The sequence below is a fragment of the Eleutherodactylus coqui genome, chromosome 4, assembly GCF_035609145.1.
Source record: "Eleutherodactylus coqui strain aEleCoq1 chromosome 4, aEleCoq1.hap1, whole genome shotgun sequence".
Taxonomy (NCBI): Eukaryota; Metazoa; Chordata; class Amphibia; order Anura; family Eleutherodactylidae; genus Eleutherodactylus; species Eleutherodactylus coqui.
In genome coordinates this window covers 303,744,280-303,762,327 of record NC_089840.1, presented here as the reverse complement: position 1 = coordinate 303,762,327, position 18,048 = coordinate 303,744,280, and the positions used below count along the sequence as shown (strand labels likewise).

At 46.6% G+C, this 18,048-nt stretch overlaps 1 protein-coding gene across 1 annotated transcript in view; it reads left to right on the top strand.

The window, feature by feature from the left end:
• Window positions 1–18,048, top strand: part of LOC136626803 (rap1 GTPase-activating protein 1-like) — a 168,245-nt gene that overhangs the window by 110,592 nt on the left and 39,605 nt on the right. Inside the window, exons 11-13 of the mRNA XM_066601808.1 lie at window positions 6,310–6,381; window positions 13,884–13,970; window positions 14,081–14,218. Coding sequence (XP_066457905.1) covers window positions 6,310–6,381; window positions 13,884–13,970; window positions 14,081–14,218 — 297 coding nt within the window. The remainder of the gene's footprint in view (window positions 1–6,309; window positions 6,382–13,883; window positions 13,971–14,080; window positions 14,219–18,048) is intronic.

Here is an 18,048-nt window from a genome sequence, read left to right as displayed (position 1 = left end):
GTGCAGAACTTCATTTATCAAGGCTTGAAGCACTGCAGGTGCATTGGTTAGGCCCAAGGGCATAACCAAACTTTCAAAATGTCCCACCGGAGTGTTATAAAGCCATCTTCCATTAATCTCCCTCCTTGACCCGAATTTTATAAAAAAAGAAAAAACTACCTGCGCTGACATGAAGGTCCCTTACATTGGGAAAAAACATTTGGAAACCAATCCGAGGGTTATGCCATCTATTCAGGCAAAAAAAAGGAAGAGGTAATACAAAACCATAGAACTTCAGAGAAGCCTGCAAGCCTATAAAGTTTAAAATAGCCTACTAGGAATCTGCAAGGCGTTTCGGCGCACCCTGCGCCCTCCTCAAGCTTACATCACCAATAAAAACATACACTTTTATACCATTTCTTTACATATAATGTGTCCAGCAATCATTATCCGCCATTAGTGTGCCGGCTGTCCGAATGCAGTGCCGACGCTCTTAGAGTGTTGTCGATCTCTTGGCGTCCTTCTGACGTCTAGTTGGAATGCTCTATGTGTTCCACACTCATATCTCTCCTACCGACGTTCTAGAGCGCACGATGCGTTTCACTCGGCATACCACGTGACCACGCGATGATGTCACCCCGCCTATCCACGGAGAGACACCTACGATCATGTGGTGTTTCTCCGTGGAGTAGGCGGGATGATGTCATCGCGTGGTCACGTGGTATGCCGAGTGAAACGCATCGTGCGCTCTATAACGATCTGCGAGGCACAGCGTGATGACATCACCACGTCGGTAGGAGACACTTTTGTTTCATAAGAGGCTTCCAGGCTTCTCTGAAGTTTTATGGTTTTGTATTACCTCTTCCTTTTTTTGCCTGAATAGATGGCATAACCCTTGGATTGGTTTCCATATGTTTTTTGCCCAGGGTAAGGGACCTTCATGTCAGCGCAGGTAGTTTTTTCTTTTTCTCCAAAATTTGATTCACCCGTTTTATGGCTTTATAATTATTGTACTGCTGCTGTTCTCCACAATTCTGGATTTTGGAGGACCCCTAAAGAAACCTCTTAAGGCTATTTCTGGATCTGCGGTGCAAGCGGGTCCCCTTATTTAGGGGAGACCTTCTTAGCACCAGGTGAGTGAAGTTTAGAGTTTCTTCACATTGGATCAATATTCATTGTAAGGCACTCTCCAATATTGTTATTTCTCCTTGCCCCAAATCAAATTATAAGCGTCCTGTAAATCCAAGTTCGTAAACCAGCTAACCCCAGATAACTGACTAAAAAGATCTGGGATTAGTGGCTACGGGTCTCTTCATATTTTTGTTCAATTCTCTGAAATCTAAACAAGGCTGCCACCCTCATCCTATTTCTTCATGAAAAAAACCCTGGGCTAACGGAGAGTGAGAAGGACGAATATGGCTGTCCTGTATATACCGTGATCCCTCGCTATATCGCGGGTCAATGATTGCAGCTTCAGTGCATCGCGGATTTTAGATAGACCATACATACATTCTATTTTCGCAGAGTTTTTTTGCTATATTGTGGATTTTGCGGTATATGCAGGAAATACAGTACGCCACTAGTGCTTGCCAATGCGAGACTGTACACGGCACACTATTGGCTGATGGAATGTATTCTGTATCGGGTGCTGATTGGCTCACTGATTGTAGCATCAGCCTGTTTGTTCACTTTTGCGATTGTTTGGCAGTTCACCCAACAGATTGCTTTGTGTAAATATAGTGCCGCTACTTAGTTGATTTTCACGTATCGCGGGGGCCTTTGGAACGTAACCCCCGCGATAGACAAGGGATCACTGTACTCCCTAAGGGACTGTCTTTCAGTTACCGTTAAGTTGTACAGGTGACTCTCAGGTAGCCTACAGCCTGGTACAAGCTCAATGGAACAATTCCCTTTTTGATGGGGTGGTAATCTCTCTGAACCCTCTTCAGACAAAACATCCACAAATTCCTATACAAAATCAGGTAATTCTCCCACCTGAACCGAGATCACTTCTGTGAATATACAATCTCCAGTACAGGAAGGGCTCCATGGGATTATATGCCCCTTTTTCCAATCCATTACCGGGTTATGCAACCGTAACCAAGGCAAGCCTAGTATCACCTGTGCTGGGTGGGTCTCCCCGACATACAATGCGATGGTCTCGGTGGGAAACAGACTAATTTTAAGACAAATGTCCAGGACAACATACTTTAAAAGTTTCTGAGACAAAGGAGTGGTATCAATAGCGGACACTGGAATAGGCTACTCCAGGGCTCTTAGCTCTAAACCTATGAATTTGACCGCTTCATGATAGATTAAGTTGAAAACCAACTCCACAATCCAAAAGCTCCACCACAAAAAATTCCCAAAAGCAGAACAGATCTCGGTAGGAAGATCCAACCTAGAGGAAGATATCCAAGCCATCTGTGGGCCCAGGGAAAACTTCCCTTGAACCTTCAGACCATCCAGTATCTTCAACCAAGATCTGCAATATGCACATCTCTAGACAAAGTGTTCTGTTTGGCCACAGAGAAAACCACTTCCCCCGAATTGAATCTTGCCCCTTCTCCCAGACCCCTCAGACACCAAACCCAGCTGCATGGGTTCCTTTGCATCAATCGATTCCAGACAGAACCCAGGGGTTTGTTCCCTGTGCCGTTTTCTCACAAAATGGATGGTGAATGGCATGGCGTCATCCAAACAGCAAGGCAGCGAATGTGAATTCATCAGATCTTTTATTTTATTGTTTAGACCAAAAGACAACTGGCTGCGTAAAGTTCGATCGTTTTATTGTGTCTTAGTTGCCCAGCGCTAAAACTCCGTACAAAACTCCTCAATGGAAGATCCGTCCCTGACACAAAGCCATGATCTTCCCCTCCCCAATGACACCCTGTCTGGCTCATCGTAAATCAGTCTAAGAGCAGAAGAAAAAACTATCCACAGATGAGAAAGCCTCGGACACGGGGATAAAGAAAAGGCCCAAGTCTGCAGGTCTCCCTGTAATCTAGAAACCACAATCCCCACTTTTTGACTCTCATCATTTCAAGAAATGGGGGGCAATCTAAAATACAGTCTGCAGGATTCCCTAAAAGTAGTAAACCTCGTTAATCCAGCTTTGGTGAAAGCTGAAATCGCTCAGCATGCTGCACTATTTTGTCTTCTTAAGGGACTGAAACCCTATTCTAGTCAATGGGGTCCATTCGGTTCAGTCATATGATAGTTCCGGCTGGGCGCGGGTTGCCATTTTCCACATGTACCACACTGTCCTATGCATATTTCAGTCCGTAATTATGCAGCATATTTATGGGCGGACCGCATGCGTTTTTACGCTCACCCATATGCAAAGCATATTTGCATGAATGATTTTATGACAGAATTGAGTCCTGATCTTAACCCTTTCCAATCCACTGTCTGACCTCTGTAGACATTATGATTTAAGGCTATACAGCTCCGATGTTGGAAGACGTCCGTCGGGCTTCTCTTACTGTATATTGCCAGCCTCTCTGCTGTCACTGCCTATCCAATGTGTCACCTCATGCAGTACTGGCTTTAGCCAGCATATAGCGCCATTCTATAATGGCAGAAAAAGAGTAAGGCCCCTAGGAAAACCAGGATACAAATTGGATTGGAAATGGTTAATTTGCATATTTAAAGGTATTAACATGCAGCCACTGCTTTATGAATGATGAAAAATACACAGAAACGATGACAGGCAATGATTGGCAGAAATCCTCGGAATGGCATTAAAATCAGGGCAAGCTGTCTTCTTTTCCCAGCCTTGTATGCAGGGTAACTCTCTCCCCCTCCCTCATTTTTTCCAGCTCCTATAGAAGTCTATGGGAGCTTGTTGCACATCACGTCAAAAGATAGGGCAAAACCTATCTTTTCACGCAACGTATGAAACCGGCAACCGAAACCGCTCGCGTAGGGGCTATTTTTCCCGGTGTGATTATTTTATGCAGCAAAAAAAATCATCGTCTGACTGATCCCATTGAAATCCATTGCTTCGCACGGTCGCATTTTATGGGTAATGTTTTTGATGCACTGAAAGATCTGCGTAAAAGCGGTCATCTAAATAAGCCCTCACCTTGCATGTTTCTGCCGATCAGCAGTTTTGCATACATGCATGGATATGTAATAAGAATCTTTATTTATATAGCGCCAACATATTCTGCGGGGTTTATGCGAGCAGAAATAAAGCGCACAACATCCTGTTGATTTTGGGGATAATGCGCAGCGAATCCGCAGGTTTCCGGCATATTTCGGCACCCCGCAGGATTTCAGTGGGTTGTTACAGTGTATTACACGCACTAAGATAGGACAAGCTGTATTTGTTTTCAGCTCTGAATGATCTCATTGAAATCAATGGACTCTATTCACTGCGTAATATACAGCCTGTTACCGTCCCTGTGAATAAACAGAAGCAGAGCAGCAATCTGAAAGCTCCTAGCGATGTCAATAGTTGTCTTACTTCCGGATAATTTACTGACCTGTGAAATGTTAACTTGAAGGGACGATCCCTTTCACATTAAGGCCTCATGTCCACTAGGAAATTCAGGCCCGCGCAGCTCTCCATGCAGAATCCCGCAGCGGGACCCTCCTTTCCTGCGGACATGAGGCCTGAAAAAATATTTAACTCACCTGTCTGGACGCTGCAGGTTCCCGTCCATCGCGGCCGGATCTTCTTTGTCTCTGCCCGGCGGATGCGCTCGGCACACCATCAGCGTGCCGTGCGCATGCGCCGCGCACTCTTTTTTTTTTTTTGAACTCCTACTCTCCCATGCTCCCGTGCCGGAGAGCAGAAATTTAGCTGCGGGTATACCGCGGGACCGGACGGCTTCTATAGGCTTCTATGGAAGCCTGCGGGAGCCGTCCGTGCGGGAGACCCGCAGAAAATGGAGCATGCTGCGTTTTTTCTCCCGCGTGTGAGAAAACGCAAATCCATTAAAATGCCATCCGTGGGTGCAAATTACAATTTAATTGACCGCGGATGGCCAATGATTCCCTATGGGCAAAATTGAATGCTGAATCCGCACTTCAATTTTGCTAGTTGACATGAGGCCTAAAGCCCCACCCTCCATATCTATGGGGTCCATATTGGAAACATTATACAACCCCTTTAAACGGATCAATCTGCACAAAACTGATAGAATATGGGAGTTGTGTCCCTTTACAGATTGGAAATGTTGCAGTGTATCAGCTATTTCTATTGTGTGTCCCGATGACAAAACCGAAAATGCAGTAAATTATAGTTTAAAAGAACAATCGACTCAATCCAGATGGAAATTCTATTGAAACCCTGAAGGCTTGGCTGATTTTACACGAGCGACAAAATCGTGCGATTTTCTCACAATGTGACGGCGCTACAAATCGCATGTAAGTGAAGCCCGTGCCTTCTAATAGGTTCCTTCACATTAGCGATGTTTTGCTTGATGCGATATTGTGAGAAAACCAATTGCAGCATACTCTATACCGCCATGATGTGCGATGTTTTGTAGTCCATGTTTCCCTATGAAGCCTCCTTGTTTATCCCATCGCATCTCATGAACTAGTGATTTTTGTGAGATGCGATGTGTTTCCTTATCCCTAAAATAAGCCCTAGCTGCATTCCCAGGAGAAAAAAAAAAGGAATCCTTACCCAGCCGGGCTCAAAGTGATCTTCTGTGGGCGAACGAGGACTGCAGGATGCCCGGCGGTGCTCCGGGGAGCAGCGGGATGACTCGGACCAGGCTTTTGAGGTAAGCATTAGCTTTTTTTTTTTCAAGGAATTCAGCTAGGGCTTATTTTAGGAGGAAGGCTTAAGGCTTATAGGTGGCAGCTGAGATGCGATGAACAATTTTTCACAAGAAAAACACATCACTGGCACTACAAAATTGGGAATACAGCTGTGCTACTGCCGCAATATTGTGGTCACCTGCGTGAAAGAGGCCTCATATACTTGAGCGTGTTTTTCTCCTCTTATAGGGCCGTGATTACCACCGCCGTATAACAAAACCACTGATTTCAATAGTTTTTTTACTATGGGGATTTCTCGATTAGTGCGGCCAAGAAAAGATACGACATGCCCTGTAGTGAATACATCGTGCGGGGAGGATCGGGCAGCGCCTATCTTCCCGCGTTTTTTTTTTTTAATGTTATGGATGTATTACAGCTCTACAGCGTGAGAACCCCAATCTACAGATCCCCATATCTCAGCTTCCTTGACCCATGTCAGCATGACTGGGGGGGAGTTGGATGCTAGGATTACTCCTGGATGTTTAGTTTCTTCCATGCATTGTATTGATAGATTTGCGCCTGCAGTGAAGATGTGACTATTATTTTTCCATATAGGTCTCTGTCACGGCCCGTGATGACGTTCCCGGATTTGAACCTACCTTGCCGAACCCTACAGTGTTTCAAAAGGTTAGTAGATAATTTCACTTCTGCCTCAAATAAAGTGACATTCCAGACAATAGTAGAATCAGGACCCCACAAAAAATCCCAGTCTTCTGTTTGTCTTCTCAAGGGCATACAAAGGAGAGTTCAGATTCTGACCCACCCGGATCTATTGTTGGCAGTAATTGGCTGTAAGCTTTATGATCAGCTGGTCTGTCATTTCCTGTCTTGTAGTTAATGGTTGGTGCAGTTTCTATGTAACTGTCTCACAGTACATCCATTAATGTGGGTTAGCTGACCACAATGCTCAAATATTCCTTGTTTCTGCAGTGTGTTGTTGGTTATAGTGTAAGCAATGTGTGTGTTAATTTGGCAGTCTTTGTATCCTCCTAATATTTTGTTCCTAGTTTAGCTTTGTTTCTTCAACGCCAGTCTTTATTTCTTAGTCTTGTAGTTTGCGTTTTGCTTTTTTTTTTTCCTATTTGTATCTGTTTTTGTCTTGTTTTTTTTTAACATTAGCTCTGCTCAGTTTGGCTTTCTTGTCTCTGGGTTTTAGTACCCTCTTTGTTTGTCAGGGTCAGTGTTTCACATTGGGCTTCCATTAGGAATAGTTTAAGAGATACTCAAGGACAATGGTGTCTGGTGTTAGGGTCAACATAAGAAAAAGGTTTGGTACCATGTTAGCCAGTAGAGCGAAGTGTGATTGTTCTCAGCAAAAGAAACCAAGTCATCCTGTAGATATGAGACCTTTTAATGGCTAATGCTATAACATCAGGTATGTTTGTCAGCCATTAAAAAGTATCATATCTACAGGATTACTTGGTTTCTCTTACTGAGAACAATCGCACCAGGGTCGACATCAGGCATAGATAATGGGAAGAATTTGGGAAAGGTAGAATTAGGGTAAGTTATTATCAGTTTGATAGCATCTGTTCCATTATCTGATAATTATGATAATAATCACCACCGTCATCCGTCTGCTCCATTATCAGACTACCATCTCCATTCTTTTCCTGTCATCTATTGGAGAGTTTCTATTTCTGCATCTTTGTTGCCTCCTACTGATATAGGCTTCATATGTTTACTTATCTGACTGCCCAGTTGTTGCATAATGTGTCTCTACTGTAAGACCTGGGGGTATCTGAGTCCTGGGAGACATTGTTAGTAACTGCTATAGGTGAGGTCCAGTTGTGGTGTCTTGTGAACCGCCATCATTGGTATAGTAGGGCGAGTGACAGTGACACCCTCTAAGAGACTAGGGGATCCATTAACCACATGAGAGACAGTATGGCTGACAATGGTGGTTATTGGACAACTACTCTCTGTCCAAACGGCTGAAGGCAGGAGTTTTGTACAGAAGCAGCTAGAGAAACCCATGAAAGTTAGTATTATGCGCTCCCTCCACACTTAGAATGTTGCATAAAACGGGATGTGAAAAGGATCTACCAGATCATCCATGTGTGGAGCACTACTGCTTGATTTTTAGTAGTTTGACCACAATCAGGCTGAATTTATTACGGAGATAGAAATTGATGTTGAAGCCAATTATCTCTGCTGGGTTCAAAGGGAATTGTCTGTGTGGTGCAAATATATTTGGCTGTTCGTAGCCCGCCGTCTTGTATTCAGACAGCCATGAATGTTTACTGTATAAATTAGAAGGATTGTATAACTGAGTCTTATAGACTTGCTGGAACCAAGTTATTATCTGGACATAGTGTCACCATTGTCATGTAATTCTATCACCATTGTCTATAGAGTCTTGTGATCTACTGTCTAATTAAATTCGCAAATTTATCATCATTGACTTAAGGCTGATTTACACTGGATGCCCGACATTCGTCCCTGTATCCCTGCGCTCCTGTGCTCCTGCACGGGAGCTAGCACAGCTGGCTCGCACATGGAGCGGCCAGCAGGGGGGCGGGGAAATGCAGGAGATTTCTCTCACAGTGTGGTTCCCAAGACGCCCCCCCCCCCCCCCCCCCCCCGTTCTCTGACTTTTTGCCGTTGCTTCTCAGGCTGATGCAGAAAGCAGATAAGTATACCTAAGGCTTCTTTAACACGAGCGCATATCGGCCGGCGTTTTCACGGCCGGACGATATGCGCTGTGCTCTGATGCATGGGTGTATTACTGAGATGTAAAAGTGCCCAGTAAGGCCAATATAACGCCAGGAGTTTTTATGTTGAGCCCAAAAGATAGCCTGAATAGTCTGCCTCTGCATGGCCTCCTATGGGAGCCCATGGCAGCGGCTGTAGATGGGAGGGAGTTTAGCAGCGTTGCTTTACCCCCCCCCCCCCCCATACAGGCTCACCTCTCGTCTCCTCCCCCCCTCGTTCTGTACAATGAAAGGGGGCAAGGCGGGGCGGAGCTAAGTGGTGACCCACCCCACCTCCTCCCATTGATGGCTATGGACAAGGGATGGGGCATGGGCGGAGCTAAGCTACTGCTCTCTCCCGCCCCTTGTCCATAGCCATCAATGGGAGGAGGTAGCTCTGCCCCCACCCCCTCCCATTGCAAAGAACGAGCAGGGAGGAGACGAGAGGTGAGCCTGCGATGGGGAGGGAGGGAAAATGGGCGACAGCATGGTGAGCTCGGTGCATATGCACCAGACCCCATGCCCTGTGAACGGGCTCACAAACGTGAAACCGCCGGCCAATATGCGCTTGTATGAAAGAAGCCTAAGGCTCTTGGTGAGGTGAATATTGATATAACCGTTGTTTAACTATTGTTTACAAAACGTTTATGCAATAACACCTATTTTTATGTAACTTTGTTTCATTTTTATTATTTATTCATTTGTATTAATGAATTGTGTTGTATCAACCTTCTTGTCCTTCTTTAAAGCCGTGGCCGAACTTGTTTTTGGGTTGGCAAAACAGTCTGATTGCTGTTAGGCTGCCGGGTCATCCAGTAAGAAGTTGAAGCTAATGAAATCTGTATAGTGCCTGGGTCCATCACTATGAGGTCTCCGGTTCTCATTGTTGTCCAGTGACACAAAACTAAGTGTGGTTTGTATCCAGTGCAACATTGTATCTGCACCCTTGTCCAAAATTTATCTCAATCTCATAAGCTAACTTCACACAGGCGAGTGAGATATCAGACCGTGAATCACAACCCAATATTGCGCTCGTCACCAAGGGATTTCTCAGCGGGTGCAAGGCGTTTTTTATATCAAAACCGCCTTGCATCACTTCAGGGGAGTAGCAATCCTCCACCGCCGCTGACAGCCACAGAGGGTCGTGGAGTGTCTCCCATTGTTTTCTATGGGGAGACCTTGCATGCACCTAGCACTTGGTGCGATGCTGCCGCCAGCCCCATTGAAAGCAATGGGCGATTTGAGGGCACGCCCAAAGATAGGAAGCGCTGCGATTTGTTTGCCGCATTGCATCAATGTAGGGGAGTGGAGGAATTCACCCCCTCGTCCCCAGCGGGAACGAGCAGCATCGGGCCACTAAAGATCTGTTCTTTAACATGAGGAGTGACTAGAGTTTGCTTTAACAAAGATTAACTTTAATCCTTTTGGGGTTATTTTCCTGATGGGTTTTAATCATTTAATATGAGTTTATGGGATTAATGCAGTTCAAAAAGCAGAGTCAGTAGAGCGATTATGTTGGGGCACACTGTGACGTGAGAGAGAACCGGGGACCAGGAGGAGAACAGCAACAAGGTCAGTGCTTCGGCCCATGCATCAGCCCCTGTGGCCATGAACATTGTTGACCCTTGAGGCCAAAGACCTATGAACTGATTTCCCACGTGGTCATAAAGCCTGGTTGACCCTGTTTTTGCTGCAACTCATTATTGCCTTTGCCTGCCTAAATGCAAAACCATTTACCATCCACGTTCACTAGATTGCATTAGAATATCATTTAGTGATCATTGGAGGTCCAACCACTTTGACCGTCCTAATTTCCTGAGCTGACCTGGAGCTTTACTGAAACCTGCAATGCAGTCCTGTAGAGCGGCCCTGGGGGTCCTGGGATTATTGGTATAGTGTGTGGGGTTCTTCTGACATATTAAGCAATGGCGTACTGTTAGGAAATGTCTTCTCTTTCTATGGGCAAGGGGCTTATTTTGAGAAAATGTGAATTGTGGTAAAGCTGTAGGTGATGCAGAGATTAATGTTGCACTGCGAGGCCAAAGGTCTATTAAGGTGACATAAGATATAAATGTTGCTGGTGGCGAACCCAATAATTGCACAGAACAGTGCGCTGTGTGAGGTTACTGCTCGGAAATACTTGGGGCCCCTGTTACATCGGACCTTTAGCTTCAAGCATTGTTGCTCTCTATCTGATAAAGTGGGGTCACCCGATTATTACTCCTAAATTAGCTAAAATCAAGAGCATTAAAGGGAAACAACATATTTATCTTGCAGTTCTTTGCCGGGGTTCCACAATCTTCCTGGGTCTTTTCATCCATACATTTCCTGATTGCTGACCGTGTCCTTTAATAAGCAACTATGATCATTTGCACATTTCCTCCTCTTGAAAATGTCTTTGGGTCATATGGCTTAACTCTTTCCTGTTATTTTGATTCCCCTGCGCAACTAGATGGCAGTATTGCCATGTTATAACTGCATCCTGTGGCATCTACCACTAGGTGGCGTCATCGCCACGTAATAATCTCATCTTCACACGTATTAAGTTACCATCAATTATTTAGCGAGTGCTTTTCCCTGAATAAAACATTTTCTCTATTCGTTCTAGAGTCAGAACAGGGGCAGCAAATCCTGAGCAGAAGGAAAAGGAAAGCAATGATTCATAACTTAATTTGAAATGCCAGTTGTAGATATTACTGAATACATTATCCACAGCGTATTGGTTACTGAATCATCAGATAAGAGCCTGCAGCGCCTGGCGGGCGGCGGGGAGGCGCTCTGTGTGGGGATGTTATGAGGTGTCTCATTGCAGTGACACAATTTGCAATTCCTCTCCATCAGCATCCATCAAATCATTAAAAATTGTCATTTGTGACTGTGATGGCAGCACATCTGTTGACCCTCCGCCACATGAACATCTCTGAATAGCCTAAATGTAGCAGCCACTTGACCCTCTAACCACCGCCACTCCCTCTAAACCACAACCAGCCATCTGGGCAACCGAGTGGCTGGAAACTAAATTGTTCTTCTGATCAATGTTTTCCCTGAGATCAAATTAAGGGGTATCTTCTACAATAAAAAGGGCAGAGGGGATAACTGCCGCGGTTACTCAGCCCAAATTCACCCATTGGACTATCCTAAAGTTCCTCCTGACAAACCTCCTGGTGCCGGCTCTGGCAGTAGGATTTGTGCACTGCATGGCAGTATTACTTATTATAGTGTATCTGTCATCTGCAGGATAGTTGCCCTCCCTCCTCCCTCCTGGTATTCTATAAAGTTACTTGCTTTCTTGTTGCAAACTACATTATGGTGGTTAGAGAGGTGGTATTATTTCTGCACCATTGGCACTTTGATCATCTGTATGACAGAATTATCATAAATCACAAACCTACCCCACCGCCTCGACCAGCAGCCGCCCTTCTGCCGTGTGCGACAGTCAGATAGTCGTGTGGCCATCTGATCCTAGTGACTTATTAGACTCTGCTGTTCTATCACTGCAGTCCAGCCAGCAGCTGCAGCCTAGTAGGGGTTAACTCTCCTCCGTCCTTCCTGGCTCACAAGTCATGCAGCAATTGCTAATTTGCTAGTCTAGCAGGCTCTATAAGGCACTTGCATCTAAGACTCTGCCCAGTCACAGCCTAAGGCCGGCTTCACATGGGTGAGAGAACTGTGTGACATTTGTGCCTTGTGAGATGCACAAATATGAACCTCATTCTTTTGAGTGGCGTCATACACAGGAGCGATGCTATGTGGGAAACACATCATGGCGGGTTCTATTGTGCTGCGCGCTCTCGCATTGTCGCATCAACTGTTTTCGAATGGGCCAGTGGCGGCATTGCACTAGGTGGAGACAATGGGAGACACTCTGCAATCCTTCCATTGACATCCGCGGTGGAGAATCGCAACTTCCCCGAAAGGATGTGAGGCGGTTTTGACATAATAACATCTTGCATCCGCATGGAATTCAGATGATAGTGAGTGTGAAATCAGCCTGATACGTGCTTGCCCATGTAAAGTTAGTCTTGGGGTAGCTGCACCCAGCCTTGTCTTACATCCGCTTTGAATGGGTGTTTACACATGGACAAATTGCAGCATGTCCCATTCTTGTCCCAGCACAGGTCAACATATGGTTCCTGCACATGGAACTGCCCAAGATGTCCGTGTGCCCACCAATGCAAGTTGCACCTCTGAATTTCGGATGCAACTTTTTATTCGTCCATATGCATGCACGCTGAGTGGGTAGCGCTACCCTCATACAGCAGCAACTCAGCTTAGAAAGGTGGTTTTAATAGAGCTAGCAGCACCAGAGGACATAGGAAGTGGCGGAGGCCGTCTCCGGAGGACTACCAAGGCCCAGTGAAAGAGACCAGGGGCCCTTGAGGATATGGGGCCGACAAGTGACAGCAGCTGCAGAAGTGGACAAATTAGTTGGGTGAAGCGCAGAAGATGAGAGGGAGTCTCCCTCCCTGCAGTGGCGGTGACAAAGAATCGCCGCTGATGCTGCAGGCGAAGAGCGAAGTGGATGGCAAGAGAGATTCTGAGAAAGCGTGTGTAAACTACAACCCCTCGATGTTGCGTAATGTAAAATCTCTGTCTGAGAGTGGGAGATAAGGGCTCACGGGTCTATGATAAAGAGAGCGTAATGTAGTTATGGCGCCAGAGTTCGCTGCTGGGTGATTAGTAATGTTATATGGTTATGGCGCAGTATGATGTAATGTTGTGACGTCATGTACATGTAAACTGCTAATGACGAGGGATGTAGTGACCCAGCAAGGCACACGGGGAGAGTAATAAACCATCTTTAATGTGTGACGACCTCTTGCTGTATAAGTGACGTCTGCGACGCAACGCCTTCTGTGTCAAGTGATGCTGCATCTATGGCGCCTACGGTGAAAGATGATTATGGAGGGGTTTATGCCGCAGACCGGAGAAGTGTGAAAGATGCCGATAGTCATGTGTTGTCATGTTCCTTGCTGCTACCACGAGGAGACGACAAGAAGGTCTACATGTTGGTGGGACGCCGTGTACTTTGAGCCACATAACACTATCAGAGTATTTACAGAGACCCATTGAAAGGTTTCCCTAACTCGGACAACCTCTTTAAATAGAATTGAGCTGCAATACGAAAGAACGCCCACGGACAGAGTGGTACTGTTTTTGAAAAAAGGCAGCCATGCATTTATAGAGCTGGACAACCCCGTTATAGTCTGTTTAATGATAATTCTTTGGAAATGTTTCTGTACGGAGTCCCTGTAGGACCGCTTTCAGATGAGCATCTTACTGGCGCCTTTCTGCATAGGGTGTTCCTTATTGCCTTCCCGCTGTGCGTTTCTCTTTTTAGCATTCTAAAAACTTTGTCCCCCCAAAATGTGCGGATTTAGTGCGCATCTTTCCATGTGTCCCATTTCAACTTGGTGTCTCTCTTCTTTTTCTCAGAACCAGCAGTTTCGTGAATTTCTGCTCACTAAGCTGATTAATGCTGAGGTTAGCTGTTACCGAGCCGAGAGGTTCTCCAAACTGCAGGTGAGTAACTGGTGACAGTCACTGAATGGTGACGAGACGGCTGGTGGACGGGTCACCAACAGAGCTGCGGCCTCCAGCCTTGCATTGTGTCTTTTCTCCTTGCACTCTAGGAGCGCACGCGGAGCTGTCTAATGGACACCTTGTATGATGAGCTCATTCTACACAGCCAGACTGTCCTGGGATCTCTGGAGGAAAACCCCGGAGAGAAGATGGAGAATCCGTCTAGTGGATTCCTGGAGAACTTCAAGGTAGGCTCCTTTTACACGGCGGGATTAATCGCTCACACGGGTGAAGCTTGTTCTCTCATGCAGCCCGTTCATACAGGAAGATAAATCGTTTGCAATTTTGGTCAGAATTGTGTTTGCAATTTGTTAAGCTGTTCACATTCATTGTTTAATGTGCGAACAATTATTTCCACGCTTGCATAATATGAATGCTAAACAAGAAGCAAATTCCCATTCGACTTTCAATTGGCAGTGTTTACAGTGAACAATGTTTTAATGTGCGCAGTACAACAATTTTTTGAACAATAATCGTTGCGTGTAAAGGGGCCCTAGTTGCCCCCCCCCCCCATCGCCCGCATTACATCTACAGCCTCTCCCCCCACCGTCACTCCCATTACATGTACGGCCTCTGACCCCCACCATCACCCCCTTTACACGTACGGCCTCTGACCCCCCCCCCCCCCGTCACCCCCATTACATGTACGGCCTCTGATACCCACCGTTACCCCCATTACATGTACGGCCTCTGATGCCCCCCGCTACCCCCATTACACCTACGGCCTCTCCCCACACAGTCTTTCCCACTACATGTATGGCCTCTGACCCCCACCATCGCCCCTATTACATCTACGGCCTCTTCCAACACAGTCACCCCCATTACATGTACGTTCTCTGGCACCCCCGTCGCCTCTGTATGCAGGGTGTCGTGAACAATGAAACTGCATGCTACAGAGGGGAACCGTGTTGTACGACTAATGCAGGTTTAGTTTGGGCACTGATGACAGCCGTGTTCATGTCTAGTGACCTCAGGGTGAGTGCCTCAATCCTGCCCCCTGCTGGTGTGAGAATCTGCGGGACCATTACATACGACAGTCAGTCACCCCCAGTAGTGGTAGGAGGGATAATGACAGCTCAGCGATATGTTCAGGACATCCTGCAGCAACATGTGTTCCTCTCACGGCGGCATCCAGCAGTGTAATAGTCGGCCGCACACATAAGGGGGCAAAAGGAGGCCCCCACAACATTGTCACACTTCCGTGGTCGCCAGATTTATCACCAATAGAACATGTATGGGACCGTATTGCTGCAAGAAGCAAGACTTAAGTTCAGATTACACTTTAAGAGTAAAGGCCCATTTACACGGAGCTATTATCGCTCCAAAATCGCTCAAAACCGATCTTTTGAGAAATAATCATTGCGTCCAAACGCACGGCCATCGTGCACTTTTCGTTAAATTCAAGCCAACCTAAAAATTGTCATGTGGCTTTATCAAGACCGTATGCTGAGTTCTCTGCAGGTAGTGCTGATAGCATTGTTTCAGCTATTTAACCTGTTGGAGAACAAAGGAGCTGAAAGAGCCCTCAAGCTATTAACTGCATTCAGCTAAAGGCTTCATTTGCATGCTATTAAGTAGCTGAGTAGCCACGTAATAGTTTATGCAAAATGATCGCTCAAAGCTGTCACTCAAACTGTCGTTTAAGCGATCATCGCTCCGTGTAAATGGGCCTTAAGACACTATGGAAGGTTTAACATTAAGAATAGAGATGAGCGAGCACCAAAATGCTCATTGCTTGAGTTGAACTGTCCGCGATGCTCGAGAGCTCGTTTCGAGTTACGAACCCCATTGAAAAGTCAATGGGCGACTCGAGCATTTTTGTATGGGACCGATGCTCCACATAGGTCATGACTTGTGAAACTCTGGAAAACCTCAGAAAGTCATGTAAACACCACAGAGCCGGATAGGAAAGGGCAGGGGCAGCATGCATGGCTGCATCTCAGGCTTCCAGGTCCCACTATTAAGCCAAAATGGGGGCAAGAGTCTGGCGTCACCCCCCTAACAATTTTTACTTCGGACAAACCCTCATTAGCAAGGCACACCTTAGCTAAGCACCACACTACCTGCAACCAAGGACAATCACTGCCTGCGGGTGACACCGCTGCCTCTTCTCCTGGGTTACATGCTGGCATTGCTGTCCAACCTCCCCCCCCCCCCCCCCCCCGCACGATCCTGCGTCCACAGCGCACACAAAAGTGTCCCTGCGCAGCATTCAGCTGCCCTCAAGCCACACGCTCGCTTCATAGCCACACCACCCTCATGTCTATTTATAAGTGCGTCTGCCATGAGGAGGAATCGGAGGCACACACTGCAGAGGGTTGGCAGGGCCAGGCAGCGACCCTCTTTGAAAGTGTGGGTGATAGCCCACAATGCTGTTGAGAATTGATGATAAATTGACGTACGATTATCATTCCAATCCTGTGCCACCTCCGTAACAAAATTGTCAGGAGCCGCAAACGTGGGCATAAAGGGGACTCAGGTGCCAGCACTTCTACACATCTCCACAATGCAGCAATACTCTGTGTGAGAAGGTAAAACACTGCAATGGGAAGTCTTTGTGCACTCACAGCATAGGCGAGCCCAAGGAACTCAAGGAAAGTATTAAACATGAAGCAATTGCAGTGCCCAAACATGGCAGACTTTCACTCCGCCGAGGACCTCGGCATCTGCACACACCCTCAGCAATCGTGGGCATGAAGCGGACTTCGATGCTAGTACAACTGTGAATGTCTCATTTAATTAGTTGTGATTGCTTTCACCGCTGCAAAGACTGGATTAACCAGGAAGAAGTTCCACAGGCCCAACCTGGCACAGTTGCATTTCCCCCAGGACATAGGCCTTTGCCCACACCCTCAGTAATCGTGGGCATAAAGTGGACTCCGATGCTAGTATAGCAGTGAACGTCTCATTAATGCAGTAATGCTCCTCTTGTTTGGCCCAAACCAGTGTCCCAGATAACTGTGGTAAAATGAGAGAAAATACATGTTGCCTAATGCTGATCCCCTGACCCCAAGCAGGAGGAGGAGGTGGCATTACAAGGCCAAGAAACCAGGACCAGACAGCTATAGACTGTGTGGGAAGTATGTGAGCGGGCCCTGGGTCAGGCTCGGTCCCAGCAAACTCCTTGTGTGACCCAAGGTGCCGCGAGTTACATAGCAAGGGGAAATCCATGTGTCCACACACTATTCATTCTGTGTAGGTGTCAGATACCTCAATCGACACCGCAAGGGGAAAGCCATCTGCACTCTGCACCCTACCCAAGTCAGTCAGTGTATTTGTGCCAGACAGGTAAAACACCGCTATGGGAAGTCTTTGTGCACCCACAGAATAGGCGAGCCAAAGGAACCCAAGGAAAGTAATAAACCAGAAGAACTTAGTGCCCAAACATGGCAGACTTTACTCCACCGAGGACCTCGACCTCTGCACACACCCTCAGCAATCGTGGGCATAAAGCGGACTCCGATGCTAGTACTGCAGTGAGCGTCTCATTAATGCAGTAATGCTCCTTTTCTTTGGCCTAAACCAGTGTCTCAGATAACTGTAGTAACATGAGAGAAAATACATGTTGCCCAGTACTGATCCCCTGACCCCAAGCAGGAGGAGGAGGTGGCATTATAAGGCCAAGAAACCAGGACCAGGACCCGCTATAATCTGTGTGGGAAGTGTGCGAGCGGGCCCTGGGTCAGGCTCGGTCCCAGCCTCCACCTTGTGTGACCCAAGGTGCCCTGAGTTACATAGCAATGGGAAATCCATGTGCTTCCACACAGATAGTTTAACACTGCAAAGGGAAATATTTGCGTTCCTTGGGCTCGCCTATGCTGTCAGTGCACAAAGATGGTATTACACAGGAAGAAATCAGAGTGCCCAACCATGGGAGAGTTTCACCCCGCCAAGGACCTTGGCCTCGGCCTACATTTCTGCACTAGTCAGTCAGTGTATTTGTGCCAGATAGGTAAAACACTGCGTTGGGAAGTCTTTGTGCACCCATGGTATAGGCAGACCCCTGTAACATTCCTGT